Raw genomic sequence first — 21,880 nt, 5'->3', positions numbered from 1 at the left:
CTGCAAGCATTGGCTGCAGCAGGGCCTGGCCAGGTCTCCTGGCAGCTTTGGGGGATCCCTGTGCTCCCAGCACTGCTGTGGGAAGGGAGGGCTGGGCCTGGCCCCCACTGCGGGGTCCCAGGAGCCGTGACAGACCCTGCAGGGCCGACGGTTTGCACAGGGGGGGCTGCTCCCTGGGCCCTGAGCCGGGAGGAGGGGGGGGCTTGGGAAGTGGGGGGTTAAATTTACAATAAAACCGGTGAAAAGTGTGCAAAGTCCATTCTGTTTATTAGTACAAGGCGGCGGCCGGCCCCCAGCCTGCGCTGGGCACAGCACGAGGGGACCCCCGGCCCGGCAGCCCAGGGTTCAGGCGCCGGCTGTCTGCTATGGGGGTCCCTTTGGTGGTTGTGGGGTCCCCTCGTAGCAGTGCCTGGTGCCTGGGATGCTGCTGCCTGCAGCCCTGCCCTTACGCAGCCATGGGGCAGGGGTGCATGGGGCTGCCCAGCGCCTCCAGCCCCAACCACGTGGGCACCCCTCGACCTGGCATGCTAGTTATAGAGCTGTTCATTGCCATTTAAATTACTCTGTTAAATAAAACACAGTGGGATTTAGGCAACACCTGATTGTCTGGCGGGAGCCCAGGGCCAGGGGCTGCGGAGGGGTTGGGGCCAGGCCAGGACCTGCAGCTCTGCTGGGGGTAGCTGGGGGGGCTCTGCCCCATGGCAAGGTCAGGATGTGCCCCAAGGGGACCAGGGGCCCTGCATGATGTGGGAGGGTTGTGGGGGTCCCACCGGGGTGAGGCTGTGCATCAGCATCTCTTTGGCAGGGTCCCCCAAAGGCACAGGGAGCGTGGGGTGCCCGTCCCGGCTGCCCCCAGTCCCGTGCAGGGCAGCAGCGCGGGGGCCCGGCCGGGCATGTCCCTGTGGCTGCAGGTGGCTTTGCTGCTGGCGCACGGTCACACCGGCATCGGCATTTCGTTGTACTCATCGACACCCTCCCGCTCATCCAGGATGGGCTCAGCCTCATCTGCGTCCAGCTGTGGGGAGATGGCAGCTGAAAGGGCGGCGAGGAGTCCGGCCATCACCCGCTGGAGCATCCGTGGGGGTGAGGGATGCAGCGCGGGACACGGAGCGGGCACTTACACACTTCATCTCCCGGTCAGTGAAGATGCGGCTGAGCAGGCACATGCGGAGTGGCACCGTGAGGATGAGGATGAAGGGGAAGGCCAGGGAGGCCACGGTGGACATGACAGCCCAGAGCACAGCCAGGCACGCCAGCTGCAGCCCGGTGAAGAGGTGCATGCGCAACGTGCGTACCTGCATGGGGACAGCCATCAGTGCCAAGTCAGACTCCTGCAATCCCCCTCCAACCCCAGCGCAGCTCCCCACCCCTGGGACACCCCACTAGGTCCCTCTGACCTTTTTGACATAGGTGACATCAGGGTGGTGCTTTGGGGGCATCAGCAGCAGCTGCAGGCGCTCGTAGAACTGGATGCCATTGAGGGAGGTGATACCCATGTAGAGGAAGATCCCAAAGAGCACGGCCAGTGGGATCTGCCGCAGCAGGTCCCCAATGACGATGGACAGGCCTGTGACAGAGCAGGGTCAGCCACGCTGCTTGGCCCACTCCTCCCTGCCTGGTCACCTCCCATGGCCATGCTTGGGGAGGGTCCTGCGTCACTGGTGCCCATGTGGGACAGGATGGCCACGACACTTAGACAGGGCTCAGGGCACCCCAGCCCTCCTCATGCTGCTCCCTGCGCCATCAGAGCTCCCCACTGCTGCCCAGAACCCTCCATGGCCACACAGGATGGAGAAGGGCTGGCAGGGGACCCACAGCAGTCAGGGATGTGCTTACCCACAAGCACGGCCACCAGCAGCCCGGTGACCCGCTGCTCCTTCACCTCCTGGATCTTGGGCTTGTCCCCGGGCGCCACAGCCTTGCTCATGACGGTGAGGGCATTGGCGTGCGTGACAGAGCGCACCGTGGCCGCAGCGAGCCACGGCAGCCCGAACAGGGCGAAGAAACCACCCATGGCCACGATGAGCAGGAGGTCGAGGTGGAACCCAGAGCCCTTCTGCAGCATCCGCTCCTTCTTGCTGATGATCAGCCTGGGCACAAGGGCAGACCGTCGGCATGGCTTGACAGGGCTGGGCACGGCACAGCACAGTTTGGCATGGCTCAGCCCGGCACAGCGTGGCACAGCTCAGCAGGACATGGAATGGGCCCTGCCCCACTCATGCCCTGCGCTGCCCTGCTGGGCCCCCAGACCACCCCTGCTGTGCTCACGTGGTGATCTGGGTCTCCATGAAGATGAGGATGAAGACGAGGATGGCGGGGAGGCCGCTGGCCACCATCATCCATACGGGGAAGTCGCTCTTCTCACCCAGGGGGTTGATCACCCAGCCCCGCTTGTCCGGGGCTGTCACCGAGAACCCGCTGGGCACGCTCAGCTTCTGCAGGAGAGGGCAAGAAATGCTGGGAGGGGCGCACACACAAGCTCTGCCCTGCCCTGTGGCTCTCCCACAGCGAGGGGTATTGGGGCATGGGATGAGCCATGGAGGCCCTGGGACCCGCTGCATCCAGGCTCAAAGGGATCCCAACAAAGTGGGGAGAGGAAGACAGGCTGAGAGAGCTGGGCTTGTTCAGCCTGGAGAAGAGAAGGCTCCGGGGGGACCTTACAGCAACTTCCAGTGCCCAAAGGGGCCAACAAGAAAGCTGGAGAGGGGCTTTTGACAAGGGCAGGTAGAGACAGGGCAAGGGGGAATGGCTTTAACCTGACAGAGGGGAGATTGAGATGAGATCTGAGGAAGAAGTTCTTCCCTGTGAGGGTGCTGAGGCCCTGGCACAGGTTGCCCAGAGAAGCTGTGGCTGCCCCATCCCTGGCAGTGTTCAAGGCCGGGTTGGACACAGGGGCTTGGAGCAACCTGGTCTGGTGGAAGGTGTCCCTGCCTGTGGCAGGGGTTTGGAACTGGATGAGCTTTAAGGTCCCTTCCAACCCAAACCATTCTGTGATTCTATAATTCTATGAAAAGCAAGATGCTGGAGCCAGAGGTGGCCAAGAGCCACAGCAGCCGTGGTGGGGACAGACAGTGCCGCAAGTGTCAGGAGCCACTGACCTGCACCCAGGATGCAGCAGGCAAATGGGGGCCAGGGGGTGCCGGGTGGGGGAGTCTTGCCCCCAGGGTGGGGGGTGTTTGGTGCTGACCTGTGTGTAGGTGTCCTGGATGCTGTAGTCCACCAGCACCATCACCAGGATGGCAATGGGCACCCCGAAGTCCCCGATGAGCCGCCGGATCTGGGGGAAGAGCAGCATCAGCCCAGCCCCAGCCCCACTGCGCAACCAGCCCCAGCTCAGCGCTGCCCCCAAAGCTGGGCTCACCCCAGGGCCCGAGCAGTGCCCATGCCGCCGTCCCGCCTGCCCCACGCACCCGTCCGGGGAAGAACCGGCTGTTCTTGAACTTGCGCAGGAAGAAGGCAATGAAGAAGGTGCTGGCCATGAGCACCAGCGAGAGCAGCGCCGTGTTGGGCTGCCCCGTCACCTTGGCTGCGGCGCGGCTGGCGGTGCCATTGGCTGGGGCTGTGCTGCTGTTCCTCCATGCCTCTGCCTCTGAGACGTTCGCCTGCACGCAGCCGTGCAGGGGATGCTCCTGGAAGATCTGCAGCACAGCAAGGCTCAGGCCGGTCCCACCAGCCCTGACCTCAAAGGCGCCCTGGCCCCGGCCGTGCAGGCTCACCTTGGCGAGCTTGGAGAAGGTCTCGTAGATGAAGATGAGGGAGATGAGGAAGGCGAAGATCTCCTGGGTGAAGCGGGAGACGAAGCGCACCAGGAAGCTGCCCTCGAAGGCCACCATGACCAGCACGATGAGGATGAGCCAGAAGCCGATCCAGACGCGCCCCACCAGGTACTCCAGGTCATTGGAGGTGCAGAACTGCAGAACAGACAGAGCGATGTCAGCAGAGCTGGGGCAGAGCCCTGGGCAGTGGGAGGAGCAGTGGGGCTGGGAGTGATGTCTGCCCCACAGCAGTGGGAATGTTCCCCCCGCCCCTCTCCAGTCCTCAGGGCTCACCGTGAAGAAAGCCTCCTCGAAGACAAGCAGAGGTCCCGAGAAGCCGATGATGAGCAGGGGCTGGGCACCCAGCAGGCAGAAGATCACACCCTGCAGCGATGTGGAGATGATCAGCTCAGACACCCCGATCAGGTCCTGCGTCTTCTCCCCTGCGGGCAGGACAGGCTCAGGCACATCCAGCGGGACAGGGCCCTTCGCCCCCAGCACCACAGCCCCACAGCTCCTTTCCACTCCCCCGTGCAGCACCCGTGGGGCAGGATACGGCACCCACACCCCCAGCGCTCACCCAGCAGCCCTCCGAAGGTGATGGCTGGTGACAGAGCAGCAAAGTAGATGAAGATGACGGCTGCAATGCACTGTGGGTCCAGCGCATCCCTGAAGTCGCTCAGGTACTTGGGGTACCGCCGCTGCACGTCCCGGATCAGCCCCCCAAAGGGCCGGCCCGTGCGCCGCAGGGGGTCGTCATCCTCCTCCTCGCCGTCGCCCTCCACCACCTTCAGCTTTAGCAGCGCTGCGCCCCATGGACAGACAGACGGACATACAGTGAGACCCTGCCGGCTGGGGCCCTCACCCTGCCCCGTCCCGCGCCGCTGGCACCTTTCTCCTCGGGGGACTTGGGCTCCAGCAGCAGCCTTCGCTCCTGCTCCTCCCTCTTCTTCAGCATCTCGCGCTGGAAGTGGGCGACGCTGCGCAGCAGCTCCTCGCCCTGCACCTCGGAGGGCGGCAGCACCACGCTGCAGTCCAGGAACTCGTTGATGGCGTTGAGGAGGTCGTGGCGGTCGTCGGCCAGGTACGCAGCCTCGTGGAATTGCTGGCGTGGGGACAACGGGGTCAGGGTGCCCACGCGGGGATGCTGCGGGTCCCTGAGCCCTGTGGCCTCAGTGGGGATGTGGCTCTCACCTTGTCAGACATGAGGGTGGAGATGGAGCGCCCAATCTCGTGGTAGTCCATGTGGGTGCTGCTGGGCCCCAGCAGCACGAAGAGGAACCGCACGGGGACAGGCACCTCCAGCACCGAGTCCAGCTCCACTGCCTCCTGCAGCCGCACGAAGGCCATGGTGGGCTGGTCCAGGAACTCCACGCAGCCTGGGGGGCACAGGGGGCCATGGTGGGAGCCCAGCACGCAGTCCCCAACCCCTGCCCACCCTGGCCACCCCCTGCCACCCCTCCGTACCCACAAGCACCACCGTGGCCTCAGCGTTGTCCGGGATCTTCTCCAGCAGCTTCAGCTCGTGTTTGGACTTGGAGCGAGTGATGCCGGCTGGGGGGGTGGGGGTGAGCACCTCCCTCTGTGGGGACAGAGGAACAATGTGGCTGGGGTGAGGGCCCCTCTCGAGGATGAGGAGTGATGCAGGCAGGGAGGAAGGGCTGGGGATGGTGTGGCACAGCCACGGGAGCCGAGCTCACCTCCCGCTCCACGTCGACCCGCGTGTCGTGCTCCACGGCATGGCCGGCGATGAGGGGATCGGTGACAGCCGGCTCACTGCCCTCAGCCACATGGTTGGTGCTGTGGTGGTGCACGAGCAGGGAGCCCAGGCTGCCCGCAGAGATGTTTCGGGGGAAGGAGAAGTCCTTCTCATCACTTGGGTGGCTGTGGGACAAAGCCAGGGCTGTCTGGGGTGGCTCTGGCAGAGCTATCCCCGCCAGTGATCTGGGGACACTGCGGTCCCCAAGGCTGCAGGGAGCAGAGCCTGTGGGGGGCCTCTGGGTCGCTGCCCCACATACTATACTAACCTGTGCTTGAGCAGCAGCGCCCGCAGCACGTTGGCACGGTCCTCAGCCCGGATCTGGTCGGTGATGACCATCTGCTCCACTACTTGGTGAGCCACCCCCGGCAGCGTCTTCTGGTCCAGGTCAAGGAGCACGGCCCCTGGGTAGGGAAGGGGGGGCTGAGACAAGCACAGCCGGGACCCCCACACCCCCCAGGGGTCCGTGGGGCCGCCTCTGCCTCCCTACCGTGGGACAGGGTCTTGCGAAGCTCCAGGAGGCTGCGGAAGGACAGGGAGGCCACGTGCGGCTTGCCCCAGCGGTCCGTCTCCTCCTCCACGTCCTCCTCGAACTTGATCCAGCGCGCCGTCTCCTTCCACTGCAGCTCCTGGTTCTTGTCCACCACCAGCTCGTTCAGCTCCACAAATACCTGACAGCATGGCCGGGTCGGTCAGAGCCCCCCCAGGCGAGATGCACCCATGCAGCCGCTCCCCGGCACCAGGTCCCCCATCCCTGCCCAACATCCCGCACCGAGCCCCCGCACCTCATGGGGCTGCCGGTCCTGCTTGCGGTGCCGTGTCATGGGCTCCTTGTGGTCCTTGCTGACGTGGACCACCTGCGCCTTGGCGCTCTTCCGGACGAGGTGCCGGCGCACCCCCGGCACGTCCTCGAAGCGGTGACCTGTCAGGGACAGGGAGGATGGTGATGGTGGCGGGAGGGTGACCTGCGGAGCTCACAGCCCTGAGCCCAGAGTCCCAGCACTTGTCATGGGGAGCCACAGGCTGGCAGCCAGCTCAGGGCAGCTTGAAGCAAAGGGACCAAGGCCAGACAAGCACCATCACAGCCCCAGGGTCCATGAGCGTGGCACGCAGTGTGGCAGGGAGGTGGGGATGGGATCTGTGCACCGGTGAGAGCTGTGGCACTGGGGGGGTCACCCAGTTGCTGCTTCTCTGGTGCCAGTGGTGACAAGCCGGAGCCGAGGTGGTTCCTCACACGAGGGTCACCCCAGATCCCAGTGCCAAGGGTTGTGTGTGCCCATCCACATGGGACCCCGCTGCAGACAGCGCTCCCTGGGGAGCTCTGAGCCCTGGGAGTCCCAAAGCTGCAACTCACCAGGGGCTGGCGAGCACCCAGGGGAGGCACCACTGCTGCCTCCGGCTCCAGCCGCCCGGCACATGGCTCGGCCCCAGCTGTGCCAACAGCCATGGCCAACACAGTCCCCGGGGTGCAGGGTGCCCCTCACTCACTCTTCATGTAGTCCAGGTCAGCAGAGGCCAGCGTCTGGGCCTCCGACTCGTCCGTCGGCATCTTCTGGTACCGGTCCTGCTCCGCGCCTGTCATACTGCCGATCCGCCGCCGCTCGTGCAGGTTGTAGCTGCGGTGTCCCGGCTGCGACTTGGGAACGGGGCGACCGGGGGAGCCGGCTTCGGCGGTGGCGGCTGCTCCCTCCACTGCTCCTCTCTCCTCTGCATTGGGGCTGCGAGGCAGGTGCCTGCCTCAGAGCTGAGCCCCCATTGTGTCCCCCACACCCACTGTGGGGAAGCCAGAGGGGGCTGCCACCCCCCAAGGCCCAGGCGAGCCCCGGTGCTGCCCAACCCCAGCCCCACTCACCTGCCTGCCTGGGCTTCCTTGGGGGACCTGGACCCATGAGGGTTTGGGGGGGACCCAGGCAGCACCGGGGGGGCCACTGAATCCTCTGCCTGGTGTTCAGTCACCTCATCCTCCTGCAGGAAGAACTGAGACGGGGCATGGGAGGAACTGGCTGCTGTAGAGCCATGACCCCTAGCAACAGGCACCATCGGCTCTGGCACCTTGGCTGTGCCCCTGAAAGCCTCAGAGCTGCCCCCCACACCCAGCCCTGGCCTCACCTGCACTGCCTCAGGTGGGCCGGGCTGCAGGAGCTCCTCTGCCGACCGCTCCGTCTCTGTGTCACACGCCTCATCCTCATCCTCTTCGGCCTCCTCGATGGTGGGGGTCTCACCAGGGACGGAGGCACGGGCATGCTTCTTCTTGACCTTTTTTGGCACCCCTTTCTTGCGGCGGGTGTCAGGGGGTAGGTGCGTGGACAGCGGGTGGTGGATGTGGTGGGATGACTGGCGGTGGTCTGTGGGAGACAGCATGGGGTTGGTGCCCTGCCTGCTGCCTGCCCGCTGCCTGCCCGCTGCCCCAGCCCCACTCACACTCGAAGTCCTCCTCGCCGTAGCTGCGCCCGGCCTCCTCTGCATTGCGAGGGTGCGCATCGCACAGGATCTCCTCGAAGCGCTCCACACCCAGCGCCTTGTTCAGGTCCTTCTCCTCCTCTTCCTCCCCAAACACGGGCGAGCCAGCGCCCAGCGCCTCCTGCTCAGGCTATGGGATGGCACGGGGCTGAGTGGGCACCTGGCACCAGCACCTGCCACACCACCAGCCCCCCGTGCACCCTGATGGCGGCTCTCTGAGGTCCCCAAAGGCACTGCAGCCAAAGGATGTGCAACTCGCTGTGCCCCTGCCCAGAGCAACCCCAGCCTCAGCACTGCGCTCCAGCGCTCTGGTCTCCCAAAAAGCACCCTAGCATCCAGTGACCAGCTTTCTGACCTGCAGATCTGGTGACATGTTCCCCCTACATGTGCCCCGGCACCCCAAATGCTGCGCTCCCCAGTCAGCCCGGACCCAGCACCCCAGTACCATGCCCTGGTGCAGTGCACCCTTGTGCATCCCCAGTGCCATGTCTTAGAGCCATGCATCCCCAGCACACCAGTGTCGTGCCCTGGTGCCGTGCACCCCCAGCACTATACCCTGCTGTCGTGCACCCCTATGCACCCCCAGCACCCTTAGTGCTGTGCCCCCACCTCTTACCCCAGACCCTGCACTTGCAGTGCCCCGGTGCTCTACCTGCACCCCAGAGCTGCTGGGTGCTGCTGGTGCACCGCAGCTGTGGGTGCTGGGGTGCAAGGGGGGAACTCCCGGGCTGGGAGGGAGAGGGTGCTGATGGTACAGGGAGTGCGGGGCTGCGGAGATGGGGGGTGCAGGGGGATGGGATGCTGGAGGGGGCAGCGCGTCCCCGCCCGTCCCTACCTGAGTCATGGCGGAGCCGCGCTCCCGCCGCAGCTCCCGCAGCTCTTTATCGGGGTGGCGCGGCCCGGCCCGGCCGGGGATGGGGGCGGCGAGGGGGGGGTGGACGAGGGGCGGCGGCTCCTTCTCCGGCCTCGCCAAATATTGACGGAGCCGCCCCGCGCCCGCCTCAAGGTGACAGCGGCCCGCAGAGGGCACCGGCTGCGCCCGCAGCACCGGCGCCGGGCCCGGGAACGGACCGACCCCCCCGGCCGAGCTCTGGCCCCCCGGGAGCGAACCGACCCCCCGTCAATGCACGGCCCCCGGCACGCACAGCCGCACCTCCTCCGGTGATGCACGGGCCCCCGGGAACGCACCGACCCCCCCCGCCGAGCTCCGGTCCCTCCGGGAATGCATCGCACACCCCTTCCCCTCCCGGCAGTGCTCTGACCCCCGCAGCAATGCACGGTCCCCCGGCCCGGCTCCGGCCCGCCCCCCGCCTGGCAATGCACCGTGCCTCGCGGCACTGCATCGACCCCCGGGAATGCATTAACCCCACCGGGAACGCACACCCCTCTCCTGGAATGCACTGACACACCCCACACCCCCCCTGGAATCGCACGGCTCCCCGGGAACGCACCACACCGGATCTGCTCGTGGCCGCACACTGACCCTCTCTCCGGTGAGCACTGCACCCCCCCTTCGGGGATGTAGGGGCCGGGTCGGCAGCTCCCGGTGATGTACGGCCACCCCCTCCCGGTAAAGCACCCCTCGTGATGGCGCGTTGCCTCCCCTCCTTCCGGGACCCTGCTGGGGCTGCACTGCCGGCCCCCTCCCGGTCCCCCAGACCTGCCTGCAGTGCTCCCAACACAGGGGACACCCCCTGCACGGCCCCTCTGTGACCCCCGGGATGAGGTGGGTCCCAGACCCCCGGGTGGGGGGACATGGGGCTGGGGGCACCCAGAGAAGTGGGACAGGGAGGACGGTGCTACCCAGTGGTGGCCGTAGTGGGGATGGGGGCACCCCGCCTACCGTCCCCTGATGGGGACACCTTCAGGCAGCAGTGGTGGGGGTGCCACCCCCTGGGGACAGTCCCATAGCCCTCTGTACCCTGGCACATCCTGGCCCAGGCATCACGTGCTTGTCCCCTTCCCCACCATGTGATGACCCCAAAGCCCCCAGCCCAGAATGGGGTACCACAGTGGGGGTGACAGGGAACAGGCAGACCTGTGTGGTCCCATTACACCCACAACCCCACGGTGTGAGGCTGATGTGTGGGCTTCACGCCATGCTCCTGCCATGTCCCTTCCACTACCCCCAGCAACCCCCTCCCAACACTCCGTGGCCCACTGCACTGCACCCCACAAACTCGCCAGTCTCCATCCTCAAGCCCTGGTAAGGCAGCTCCCCCCCCAAAACCTCCCTGCCCCAACGCCTCAGCCCAGGATCCTGCCATCCCCAAAATGACCTTGAACTCTCCACCGTGACCTCACTGCACCTCCCCACTTCCCCCATGGCCTGGCTCCTCCAGAGCAGTGCTCGCAGTGACACCCAACGCCACCTCATCCCCAGCCTGGATTACCGAGCTCCTCCCAGGCCAGCTCCCCTTCCCAGGGCAATGCCCCATGTTCCCGGCATGCTCCTTCGCCCGCGGGACACCCAGGCCCAGCTTCAGCCTTGGGAAAGGTGGGAACGTGTGCTTCCGGATGAGGGATGTGCCAGCCTGGCAGCCCAGGCGAGGTCGCGGCTTACCCGAGCGTCCAGAAGGAAATCCATGGGTGACGGAGCCGTGAGGAAGGGGCCGCAGGTCCCATTGCCGGTCACGTGTGCAGCAATGGGGACTTGCCCAATGGCACCGGGCAGTCGCGCAGCGCGACGCAAAGGGTTAATCATTAACTCTGCTCTGGGAAGCCCCACAGATCCACACCGCGGCGCTGGCACTGTGGCACCACGCACATGGCACCATGTGCGGCACTGGCAGAGCTGTGCCCCGTCAAGGGCACCCACCGTTGGCTCAGCCCATCCCGGGGTGGCTGCTGTGCGTGGCCATGCAGTGGGGCAGCACCCCCTGGCACAGCATAGTGGGAGGGCCGTGCCATGGCACCCCTCACCCAGGCTGGGTAGCAGCAGGGGTGCAGCCTTCCAAGTTCCCTCCCCTAGCAGCCGTGGGGCTGTGACCACCGCAGGCAGCACTTACGCTCTGGAAGGCAGAGGAGACGATGTGGTGGATCTCAGAGGATACCTGGGAGTGGGTCATGGTGCTGGCGCGGTGCCCCGGGATGCCGGCTTAGCCCTTCTCCTTCTCGCGGGGGCTCAAGGGACGCTCTCGAGGCAGCATAACCTGTGGGCAGAGATGGGTGCTCAGGGGGATGCTTCAGCCAGGGATGCTCCAAGGGGCTGCTTCACAGAGTGCCACCACTGCACCGAGGTCTGCTCGGAGGAAAGCACTGCGCTGGCCCCAGGCTGGTTTGTCTTGGCTGATGGCAGGAGCAGGAGAGCAGAGGCCAAGACAAACGCCAGGAGGGGAGCGGAGCCGGGATAGTAGGAGGGGGCCCGGCGTTCCCAGCAGGACGCCAGGCATGAGCCCAGCCCCATAGGGTGCAGGCAAAGAGCCAGATCCGGGAGGGCAGCATCCACAATTGACCAGCCCCCAGCACCCCCATCTCGGCCCCCCACAGCTGCCCACTGGCCATCCTCACCCCACACTTGCCCCTCAGCAGCTCCCCAGGCACCAGGCTGACTCCTCCAGCACTTGTGTGCCAGGTTTATTGCCACAGGAGGTGGCCCCACGTGATGGTAGGGACTGAGGAGGGTGGTGATGGATGACTGCGTCTCACATGGGTGGCTCACCATCACCATCCTCGTCACCAGCATCCCTTCTGCCATGCTGTCCCCCACGGGCATGATGGCTGTGGCCAGGCTCAAGGAGCTGTGGACTCAGTGAATCCACAGCTCCTTGAGCCTGACCACAGCCCTGGATCATCCCTTCTCCTATGTTCCATGCTACCGGACTCCAGCTGCTCCCTAATCCCCGCTTCCCATTCAGAGCCAGCACATCCACATTCCAGCCGAGTGAGCGCAGATTAGCTGACCTGCCACACCGCTCTCCCAGGGCACCCGCCAACCGGAGCTGGCAGCCAGAATTCCTCCCTTACTCAGAAAGGGGACCCCCCCACACCCCATAGGCACCTCTTAGCACCATGCCCCCCACCATGGCATGGGTAGCAGGGAGCTGATGTGGTAGAGCTCCAGTCTCACCAGTGCACCTAATGCACTAGAACTGGGTGGGAATTAGCTGACGCCTTCGCTCCCCCTCCCCAAACGGAGGTGGGACCCTCAAACTGCCTGTGCTGGGTGACTCAACGGGGGTGCTGTGGGGTCTTCTCCTCGCACAGGGCACCCCATTAGCTGCATCCCCTCCAGACCTAAGGACCTGAAGACTGGGACCAGCAAGGGCTCCACGGTGCCAGTGATCAGCCATGGGAAATGGGGGGCTTTGAGGCACTGGAGAAGGGGGCAGAGCCCACGGGGAGGGTCAGTAGTGTTGGACACAGAGCCTTTTGTGCCATCCTGGCCACATCACAGGGGCTTCACCGGCATCACTGCTGTGCCAAGCTTCCCGCAGGATGGTGCCCCCATCATCCCACCCATCCCTGGGCCACCATGGCCAGCAAGTGCCAGGGGTCTGACATGGGAAGGCACTCATTGCTCCCTGCCTTAAGCAGCTTTTTGGGTTTAATCCCGTTGGCAGCTCACGGGGATTAGAGCCCTGGGAACACACTTGGGATTGTTCTCTGGGAACACCAAGCTGGGAAGCAGCCTGAAGCCACACTCTCACCACCTCTCAGCATGGGGAGCCTGGGTCCTGGCCCATCACTCAAAACCAGGGGGTCCCACCAGCCCATCATCCCCAGTGCCTCTGTGGGTCCCAGCAGGACGGTGCAGAGGGCACACGGTGCCTGGGAGCCTGAGGCCTGACCCTGCTGGAAAGGGTGACGGGCACCGGGGGGGGAGGACAACTTCTGCTTTCCATGTTGGCTGGGGTGGCTGAGTCACCCGGCAGGCACGACTGGGCAGCCGGCCGGGAACGGCGCAGCGGCTCACTCGAGCCCTGCGGAGAGTAGCCTGGAGCCAGCCCGCACCGGGAGCTCCCGCGGCTGCCCCGGCAGCGCGCCGGGTCCGTGCCCGCCTGCCCCGCCGTGCTCCTGCACCCCGGGATGGGGGCGTCGAGGGGACAAGTCCCATGAGCCGCATATCGGTGTCCAGGACGGCTGCGGTGCCACCACCTCAGCAGCTCCGGGCGCAGCCACTGGTCAGGAGGGTCGGGGCTGCAAGCACGGGCCATGCCGGCGGGAGGACTGAGGTGTCAGCGGCACGCAGCGCCCCGAGTGCAGCCTCTCCGGGCCGGCGGCGGAGCACAATGGCTCCTTGTGCGAGGGAACAGGCCGCTCCGATAAGCGGGCAGGTCCGCAGATACCTCCACGGGCTGCCAACGCCGCGCCGCTAATTACCGGCTGGCTCCGATCAGCGCCTGTGCGCCAGCCGGCTCGGCGGCTCCCACCGGTGCCGGAGTCGCATTCCTAGGACCGGCCCTGGCCTGCCTGCCTGATCCGCTGAGGCGATTAGAGGGCCCGGCCCCACGCCCCACACCGCTATGGGGGCAGCCCCACGGGGCTCGCATGCCCCCGGCAATCTCCTGCGCCGGGATCCACCGCCTGCATCGCATGGGCTGGGAGGGGAAGCCAGACTAGCAGTGGGTTGAGCAAGGTGGGAAGTGAGGCAATGCCACAACCTGGGCAGCCTGTCCACACCAGGCATTCCTCTCAGCAGCACTGATCCCAAACCTGTGATGGGTGCAGGGGCCAGCCGAAGCCTGCTGCCCAGTGCTGGTGCCACAGGAACCCTGCTGCCATGGGCAGCACCGTGCCTTGTCACCCCATGAAACCTGGGCTGCGTATGGCAGCAGGAGCAGGTCCAGACATGGGATCTCACACACACACAATGTGCCATGCACCTTTGTGCCAACAGCTGGAGGCTGACAGTGACCACCTCACCATATCTGGCCAGCACCAGAGCCACATTTGCCACCCCGTGCCCATGCATGGCCAGGCAACATGGAGAACATGCTGTGTTCCTCACCAGCCCTCCAGCTGGCAGCCACCCCCCAGGAACTGCTTGTGCCCAGTTTCCAGGTGACATTGCCCAAGTCCCTCAACCTGCCTGGTGGGGTGAGACCCATGGAAGAGGGGAGCCAGGATCCCTGGCCATGCAACCCAGCACCAGATGGGGCTAGCTCCTCCAGGAGGGGCCTGCACCCCCACACTTGCCCCACCGTTTCCCTGCTGAAGAACCATAGACTCATAGAATAATAGAATGGTCTGGGTCAGAAGGGACCTTAAGGACCATCCAGTTCCAACCCACTGCCACAGGCAGGGACACCTTCCACCAGACCAGGTTGCTCCAAGCCCCGTCCAACCTGGCCTTGAACACTGCCACGGATGGGGCAGCCACAGCTTCTCTGGGCAACCTGTGCCAGGGCCTCAGCACCCTCACAGGGAAGAACTTCTTCCTCAGATCTCATCTCAATCTCCCCTCTGTCAGTTTAAAGCCATTCCCCCTTGTCCTGTCCCTGGTCTGGCACAGCCACACTCACTCCACTGCTCCTCGGGGTGCTCACATCCCAGGCATGGGAGCCACAGGCCAACTCTGGCAGAGCCACCCAAGCACTGGCACTGCCCTGGGGCTGCACCAGCATCTGCTCCCCAAAGGCGCAGAGGTTCTGCACCACTCCCTGCACCACTGAGCAGCTCCGGCCAGCGCTGCCAGCAGTCATGGTGGCCACGAACTGGATCCCCACCTGCATGGACAGAGCACGAGCTCCAGCTCCCTGCACCCCAAAGTGTTCCTCAAGGCTGGGGGGGTGGGGGGGAAGCATCAGTGTGCCCCGGCTCCCCTGCCCACTCCGGAGGACCAGAGTGCAGGAGACCACCCAGAACCCCTGCAGCCCCTCACTTATTGGGCAGCACCATGACTGAGGCTGCAAACTGTGGGGTGCTCCAGGGGGTCCTCATGGCATAGTCCAGCTGCTCCCACTGCCTCCTGCCCAGCTCACCTGCTTGCTCTGGGACACCCCCAGGAGATCTCACTGCCCTGAGAACCTCCTGAGTGCTCACCCCATAGAGGGAGCTGGGGCCCCGCACCCCATCACCACTGCAGTGGACACTGTAGGATGGAGCTGGGCTGGCACACGGCTGCCCACAGCACGGCTCCCACTCCGGCAGAGATTTTTTAGACACTGTAACTTTAGAAGCCACCACCAAAAATATCCTTCCCTGTCCCCATACCGTGACCTCGAAACCGCCGGATCTAGGAGATGAATCACAGCACTGCATGGCTCCATACCCACACCCACACCAGTGCCACCAACGTGAGGAGGGAGGTGACAGCCAGGGCAGGCATGGCCACCCCAGTCCAGGGCTCAGGGCTCCCTGATGGCTGCCAGCCCCATTGCAACTCCTCTGGCCAACCCTGGAGAGGCCAGGACCCCCTGTGCAGCATCAGACCCACCGTGTGTCCCTGCCCATGGCAGGGCTGGAACTAGATGATTTTATGCTCCTTTCCAATCCAAACCATTCTATGATTCTATGTGGCACCAACCCCCAGTGCGACACCTGACCCGTGTGAGGCTCCTGCCGGGTGTCCCCATCACTATCTCCATCCCAGCCCTAGGAAGGAGCAGGCACAGCTGCCTCTCACGGGGGCCTGGTGTGCCTGTGCCACGGTGCCGGGCTCCATGTGCCACCCCGGGGACACCCACCAGCACTGAACCCTTCGTCCTGGTGGCTGCTGCGGAACCCTGTCTGTGAGGTGAGCTGGATACAGCCCCACACCGTCACCCATGGCAGGGCTGAGGGCTCTGCACTCACCCACCGCAGCTACCGGGGAGGTGCGAGCCTGGATGCACCATTCCCTGTTTCCCACCGGCCCCGGCAGGCAGCTCTGCCCCACTCACCCCATCACCCGCCGACCCGGCAAGGCTGCGGCTCCAGCTGCTTTTCCGCTGCCGCGGGCTCCCCACGGAGGCTGCCGGCCCCGTGTCCCCGGGAGGGGGACCTGCCCCAGCAGGGAATGATGCGGGGCCCTCGTCCAGCGCGACCCCCTCTACCGTGGGCCACCCCGTACAGCCTGATGTGGGGCAGTGCGCAGCCGTTCTCTGCCCCACTGTGAAGAGAGCTGCGGAGCGCCGGCCGCTGCCGGAAGCTTTTATACCGGAGCAGGAGAAAAAAAACTCGGCGGCGGCAGCAGCGCTGAGTCTTTGTTTCGGCAAGCCTGCACCAGGCCACTTTATCCAAACAGAGCGGCCGTGCCAAGTCCGGGAACGGCTCCTCGGGCAGCCACACCTCTGCACCGCGGCTCCCGCTGGGCACGGGGGCAGCCAGCGGCGAGCGCCGGCAGCCGGGAATGGCCGAGCGCCAGCGGAGAGGCCGCGCTCCTGCCCCATGGAGCAGCCAGCCATGGGGGGACGTAGAGGAGATGCAGACCCCAGCCCCACGAGTGCGGGCAGGAGCGGGCGTGAGGGCTTCTCCCGCACCGCACTATGCTCAGGGTCCCTCAAGGGCAGTGTCACACGCGACGGCTGTAGGGCAGGAGGATGTGGGGCAGAGAGTGAGAAGGAGCTGGGGCCAGCCCGTCCTCCCCCACGCCGGCCCCGGCGCCCCTGGCAAGCCCCAGCGCGGCGTCCTCGGGCAGCCAGCCCGGTCTCCGCGGCCACTGGTCCCCTCTAATGACAGGGGTCTGCTTGCGGGGGCTGCGCCGGGGATGGCAGCCAGACCCCTCAGCCCCACAGCCCCGCACGGGGACCCGGCCAAGCAGCAGCTCCCACGGCCCCCTCCCTTCCACCGGCCGGGATGGTGTCCCCGGGCAGGGGGTCACGGGGGGATCACCCCCTGTCCCATTCCTGGGAGCCCTGTGTCCACCCCACAGCTCTCACAGCTCTCACTGCAGCAGCACGGGGCACAGCGGGACAGGGAGAGGAAGCGAGATGCGGGGTGTCCTTCGCCAGCGCGGGGAACCCTCGAAGCCGACCGCACGATACACCTTCACCTGCAGACACTCACAGCAGCCCAGTGGCATGGGGGGGGGATGAGGCCACGGGGGCATGACTCCTGGGGGAACATGAGGCCAGGCAGGACGTAGCACCCGGGGTGGAGAGCAGTGAGGGGCACAGGGCAAAGGCCACCCGGTACAGCCCCTGCCCGGGCTCAGGGCCAGGCTAGCTCCTGGCCCCCGGTCCCCGTGGATGCCGGGACGGAAGGGCTGCCCACAGTGCAGTGCGGATACCGGTGCCAGGAGGGTTGTTAGGGCAATCACATCCCACGCTCCTGGCAGGCGCTTTGAAGCGGTGCAGTGACCCTGAAAGGCATGACACCCCACGAATCCCACAGTGGGACCCTGCAGCCGGTTCACAGAGACACTACATGGGGAGGAGGGCCAGGGCATAGACCCCTCCCCACTGCCCTTGGACCACCAGCAAGCTGCCAACACAATTTCCTCCAGGAGCAACCCGGCGCCCTGACACCGGTTCAGGGACCACGCGGGTCTCTCCAGCAGGTGTGTGGGACAGCCCTATCTGCCCCTGGGGACCGGCTCTGTCCGTGTCCGTGCCTGTACCAAGCGACCCAGGGGCTGCTATGGGCGCTCCTGGTGTCCCCCAGCCCTGTTGCCCCCTCCCCGTGGGCTCAGGGCAGCGCGGTCCCCGCTCCGAAGCCATGGGAGCCCACACCAGCGCGGAAGTGGGAAACCAGCGGGGGCTGGACCCATGCCCGGCGTTGCTCAACCCCTGGCAGCGTTTCGCAAGCGGGCAGCGCTACTCACCGCCCAGCACGGCACATGGCGGCTCCTGGCAAGCACCGTGCCGGGCGGGAGCCAACCCTTCGGAGGCAGCTCTGTGCCACCGCTGGGGACACGCCTGGATGGGGCAGAGCCACAGGATGCTCCCTGTGCTTGGAGGGAGCCGGTGGTGCGGGATGGATGGCTGCTCCCAGCCTCATGTTTCTCACCTGCCGAAGGTTGCCGCCGGGCTCAGAAGCCGGGAGGAAAGGGCATGGAGCTGCTTCGTGCCGTGCCGGTACCCACTAGGAAATAAAGAGATGCCAAGGGCTGAAGCACAAGAGCTGGGTCCAGCAGAGCCTCATGTGTGGGTCCAACCTCAGTGGCACAGCTGGTACAGGTGACGGGGTGAGGCCGAGGTGCGACGCCCCAGACAGGGGACCGTGGACCCGGGTGCAGTTTGGCAGGAGAGGGTGCAGGGGTCCCAGGGGTGTTCAGAAGTCCCAGGAGGGTGCCAGTAGTCAGCAGTGCTGCTTCCTCCCCTGCCGAAGGAGCCGGGGGATCCAGGAACGGGCACCACGGAGTCCCCCGGACTCTCCAGTCCCGGGCCGAGCCCGCCGGGATACCAGAGCGGGCAGCGGGGGAAAACGGGGCCGCGGCCGCGCCGGTACTCGGGGCCCCAGGAGGAGCCGCCGGGCCGGTGCAGCTGCTCCAGGGTCCCATCCCGGGATGGGGCGGGAGGCGGGATCGGGGCTCCCGCAGCCGGTCGGGCCGTGCCAGCACGGGACGGAACGGGACCGACGGGCAGGGGCCCAGGGGCGCGCCGGGAGTAGGTAGCGGGACACAGGCAGCACCGGAACCGAACCAGCCCCGCCACCTCCCGCTCCTGCTCTCACTGCTTACCGGAGAGTCCCGCCGAGCCGGGCGGGTCTGCACGGCCCCGCCGGGAGAAGCGGGAGCGCGCCGGGGCGGGGCGGCACCGGGTAGGTCGGCACCGGTCCCGGCTCCGGCACCGTCTCTGGCGGGCGTGGTCACCGTTTCTCCTCGAGCCCCGCGGGTCCCTTGGCGGCCAGGCCCCGTTCCGCAGTGCTCCGGGGCGGCAGAACAGGCGGACCCGGGGATCGAACCCGGAACCACGGAGGGCGCGGGGGGGTTGGGGGAGAAGGTGTGGCGGGGGCGTGGCCAGCGCGGAGAGGTGGGGCGGAGGGGGCGCGGCGGGCGCGGGGGATGCCGGGAGGTGTGGCGGAAGAGGCGGGGCTGCCGCGGGAGCTGCCGGGAGGTGCGGCGGCGGCGGCGGGGCCGGGACCGGCACCAGCGCCAGGAACAGGGGCGAGGAGCGGAGCCGGAGCGGATCGCGGCGCGATGCAGAAATACGAGAAGCTGGAGAAGATCGGGGAAGGTGCGGCGGGGCCGGGCCGTGCGGGGGTCTCAGGCGGATGCGGGAGCCGGGAGCCCGGTGCCGGAGGCTGGCGTGGCAATGACCCGTCCGCCCGCCCGCAGGCACCTACGGAACCGTGTTCAAGGCCAAGAACCGGGAGACGCACGAGATCGTGGCGCTGAAGCGGGTGCGGCTGGATGATGACGACGAGGTGAGGGGATCGGGGACCGGCACCCGGAGCCGATACCGAATCCGGTTCCCCCCCATCACTCCCCTCTCTCGGCAGGGAGTGCCCAGCTCGGCGCTGCGGGAGATCTGCCTGCTCAAGGAGCTCAAGCACAAGAACATTGTCAGGTAACGGGGACTGTGAAGGTGGCGGGGGCTGCGCCACCTCCCGGTACCGCATCCTTCCCTCTCCAGTCCTGCCTCTCCCTCTCCCTGGTCCTGCATCCTTCCCCCTCTCTGGTCCTGCATGCCCCCTCCAGTCCTGCCCTCACTGCCTGGGCTCGGTCCCCCCAGTTTGGGGCCTCAGGGTCCCCCTTCCCCTCGCAGGCTCCACGATGTCTTGCACAGTGACAAGAAGCTCACCCTGGTCTTTGAGTTCTGCGATCAGGTGGGCGCCGGTGCCACGGTGGTGCCAAGGCCAGGTTGGGGTCGCTGCTCCCGGTCTCTGCAGCTCCCCAACATGGCTCTGCTCGCTTTCTCCAGGACCTGAAGAAGTATTTTGACAGCTGCAATGGGGACCTGGACCCAGAGATCGTCAAGGTGCATCCAGGGGGGCTCTGGAAGCCCTTGGGGACCCAGCTGCAGCACCACCAGCTGTCACAAGAACTGGCCTGACAGGGCTGATGTGTCCCACTCAGGACCGTGCTCTTTTCCACAGTCGTTCATGTACCAGCTGCTGAAGGGCCTCGCGTTCTGCCACAGCCGCAACGTCCTGCACCGAGACCTCAAACCCCAGAACCTGCTCATAAACAGGGTGAGCACCGGGGCTGTGTGTCCGTGTGAGGTGCAGGTGCTGTCTGTCCATCTGCCACTTGCCGCTCTGTCTGTCCCTCGTGTTTCTGATCAATGGGAAGAGATGAAGGCGGAGCGGCTGCCAAAGAGTGGGCAGCAGGACAGAGTGTCCCCTGCGCCATCTCCTTTGCTGTCCTGCTGACATGGAGCTTTCACCACAGAATGGGGAGCTCAAACTGGCTGACTTTGGCCTGGCCCGGGCCTTCGGCATCCCTGTGCGCTGTTACTCGGCAGAGGTGAGCTGGAAGGTGTACCCATTGCCTTCTCCTGCCCGGGGGGCTCAGTTCCATCGCACAGCCGACCCAACATCTCCTCCTCCCTCCGCACAGGTCGTCACGCTGTGGTATCGGCCCCCAGACGTGCTCTTTGGCGCCAAGCTCTACTCCACCTCCATCGACATGTGGTCAGCCGGCTGCATCTTCGCAGGTAGTGCCGGCGCAGGGGGCTGTGGCACAGGGGGCTGCCAGGGCCTCGGGACCCATCTCCTTTCTGGCTCCTAGAGCTGGCCAACGCGGGGCGGCCCCTGTTCCCAGGGAATGACGTGGATGACCAGCTGAAAAGGATTTTCCGATATCCTTCCAGTGCCATAGGAGGGGGGCAGCCCCTTTTCTGTGCAGGGGATTGAAGGGGGCTCTGCCGGGGTTAGGCTGGTGGGAGCTGGGGATAGATGACTGTCACGCTGGCCGCAGCGGTGGCCCTTGACTGCTGTTGTCCCCACGCTGCTGGGAACCCCCACGGAGGAGCAGTGGCCGGCCATGGCCAAGCTGCCGGACTACAAGGTGAGGCAGGGGCAGGTTGGGGGGGCTCAGGGCCAGGAATGGGGTCTGGGTCTCACCTCTCCATCCCCAGCCATACCCCATGTACCCGGCCACCACCTCCCTGGTCAATGTGGTGCCCAAGCTGAATGCGACTGGCCGGGACCTGCTGCAGGTGAGCCTGCACCGCGGGGGCTTTGGCTTCTTGGGGTGCTGCCCTCTCCCCCTGCAGCCCCACAGCTCTCTGGGGGGCTCTGGGGCCCGTGGTTCAGCTCCCCCAGCCTCACCTTCTTCCCGCAGAACCTGTTGAAGTGCAACCCGGTGCAGCGGATATCAGCGGAGGAAGCTCTCCAGCACCCCTACTTCACAGACTTCTGCCCCCCATAAGGACTCCAGACACCCACCCAGCCCCACGCTGAGTGGGGGGCAGCACCCAGCTCCCAGCACGCTCCCGGCAATGGTGGGGAGGGGACAGCCCCCCATGGCAGCTGGGGGGACGTGAGGTGAGGAGCAAGGTGCCAGCACCCCAGAAATGCAGCCCCCCATTCCCCTTGCCCCTGTATTTATTAGGTTTTTAACTCAACACCACCCCGGCTGTGGGATGCTGGAGTGGCCCCCCCAGCCCCGTGGTGTGGCTGGGGCTACCCCTGGGGCTGTCCCCAAGCACACAGAGGCCCCCAGGGATGCGGGACCATGGTGCTGGTGGATGGGCAGGACCCTCTGGGACCAGGCATGGGGACCCCGGGGGGGGGGTAGGACTGCTCACCCCTTCTCTCTGTGCTCCCTCCTGGCCCCACCCCTGGCATGGTGGGGGTCCCGGGTGCCAGCTCCCCTGGGAAGTGGGGGGACACCCCACTTCTTTTGTACCATGCTGCTGTACGTGGGTGATTGTGCGTGTTTGTTACCTCCATAAAGAGCTTCCCCCTTCCCAACGCCTGTTTCTCCTTCCTGAGGCACTGGGGACGCCCCTGCCACCACCCCTGTCTCTGAGTACCCCCCAGCAGCACACAAGCCGGGGCTTGGGGCAGGTCTTTAATGGGGTGGGGGGCACAGCAAGAGGACTTGGCATGTACAGCGCAGCAGGGAGGGGGGCACGGGCGCAAGCAGCACATGCAG

At 66.1% G+C, this 21,880-nt stretch overlaps 2 protein-coding genes across 17 annotated transcripts; one reads left to right on the top strand and one right to left on the bottom strand.

Annotated features, from left to right (window-relative positions):
• Positions 1–284: 284 nt before the first annotated feature.
• On the bottom strand, positions 285–18,728 carry SLC4A2 (solute carrier family 4 member 2). Of its 8 annotated transcripts, none has more exons than XM_080639545.1 (24): positions 18,518–18,728; positions 17,845–17,919; positions 10,983–11,126; positions 7,936–8,104; positions 7,624–7,859; positions 7,367–7,491; positions 7,003–7,232; positions 6,300–6,436; positions 6,005–6,185; positions 5,783–5,918; positions 5,456–5,639; positions 5,223–5,337; positions 4,950–5,134; positions 4,647–4,860; positions 4,336–4,560; positions 4,050–4,198; positions 3,717–3,911; positions 3,411–3,638; positions 3,188–3,277; positions 2,269–2,435; positions 1,837–2,090; positions 1,398–1,567; positions 1,122–1,295; positions 285–1,032 (listed from the first exon to the last, which is right to left on the bottom strand). In XM_080639545.1, the coding sequence occupies exons 3-24, from the start codon at positions 11,040–11,042 to the stop codon at positions 559–561; spliced, it is 4,098 nt and encodes a 1,365-aa protein (XP_080495671.1). In that variant the 5' UTR covers positions 11,043–11,126; positions 17,845–17,919; positions 18,518–18,728; the 3' UTR covers positions 285–558. The 8 variants fall into 8 exon arrangements, with proteins under 8 accessions (XP_080495671.1, XP_080495672.1, XP_080495673.1 ...); XM_080639550.1 differs by having other exon boundaries at positions 807–1,015; XM_080639546.1 differs by lacking the exon at positions 17,845–17,919.
• A 149-nt stretch (positions 18,729–18,877) lies between these two features.
• Positions 18,878–21,692, top strand: CDK5 (cyclin dependent kinase 5). 9 transcript variants are annotated; one of them, XM_080610752.1, is made up of 12 exons: positions 18,878–19,013; positions 19,115–19,203; positions 19,279–19,346; positions 19,545–19,605; positions 19,701–19,757; positions 19,876–19,971; positions 20,171–20,245; positions 20,339–20,435; positions 20,510–20,579; positions 20,728–20,788; positions 20,859–20,939; positions 21,065–21,692. In XM_080610752.1, the coding sequence occupies exons 1-12, from the start codon at positions 18,977–18,979 to the stop codon at positions 21,149–21,151; spliced, it is 879 nt and encodes a 292-aa protein (XP_080466878.1). In that variant the 5' UTR covers positions 18,878–18,976; the 3' UTR covers positions 21,152–21,692. The 9 variants fall into 9 exon arrangements, with proteins under 9 accessions (XP_080466878.1, XP_080466877.1, XP_080466876.1 ...); XM_080610751.1 differs by having other exon boundaries at positions 19,512–19,605; XM_080610750.1 differs by having other exon boundaries at positions 19,512–19,605; positions 20,859–21,692.
• Positions 21,693–21,880: the final 188 nt, after the last annotated feature.

The sequence above is a fragment of the Psittacula echo genome, assembly GCF_963264785.1.
Source record: "Psittacula echo genome assembly, chromosome: 2".
In the NCBI taxonomy this organism is placed as follows: Eukaryota; Metazoa; Chordata; class Aves; order Psittaciformes; family Psittacidae; genus Psittacula; species Psittacula echo.
This window is presented reverse-complemented; position numbering and strand designations above follow the sequence as displayed.

Bases quoted from the DNA above. Each gene is read 5' to 3' on its own strand.
- SLC4A2 (XM_080639545.1), bottom strand. From the start codon at position 11,042: ATGACCCACTCCCAGGTATCCTCTGAGATCCACCACATCGTCTCCTCT. The intron at 8,105-10,982 runs GTAAGTGCTGCC...GCCATCCCATAG, and splicing joins TCTCCTCTGCCTTCCAGAGC to CCTGAGCAGGAGGCGCTGGG. The intron at 1,033-1,121 runs GTAAGTGCCCGC...CCGCCCTTTCAG, and splicing joins CTGACCGGGAGATGAAGTGT to CTGCCATCTCCCCACAGCTG.
- CDK5 (XM_080610747.1), top strand. From the start codon at position 18,977: ATGCAGAAATACGAGAAGCTGGAGAAGATCGGGGAAG. The intron at 20,436-20,509 runs GTAGTGCCGGCG...TCTGGCTCCTAG, and splicing joins AGCCGGCTGCATCTTCGCAG to AGCTGGCCAACGCGGGGCGG. The intron at 20,580-20,727 runs ATATCCTTCCAG...TGTTGTCCCCAC, and splicing joins CAGCTGAAAAGGATTTTCCG to GCTGCTGGGAACCCCCACGG.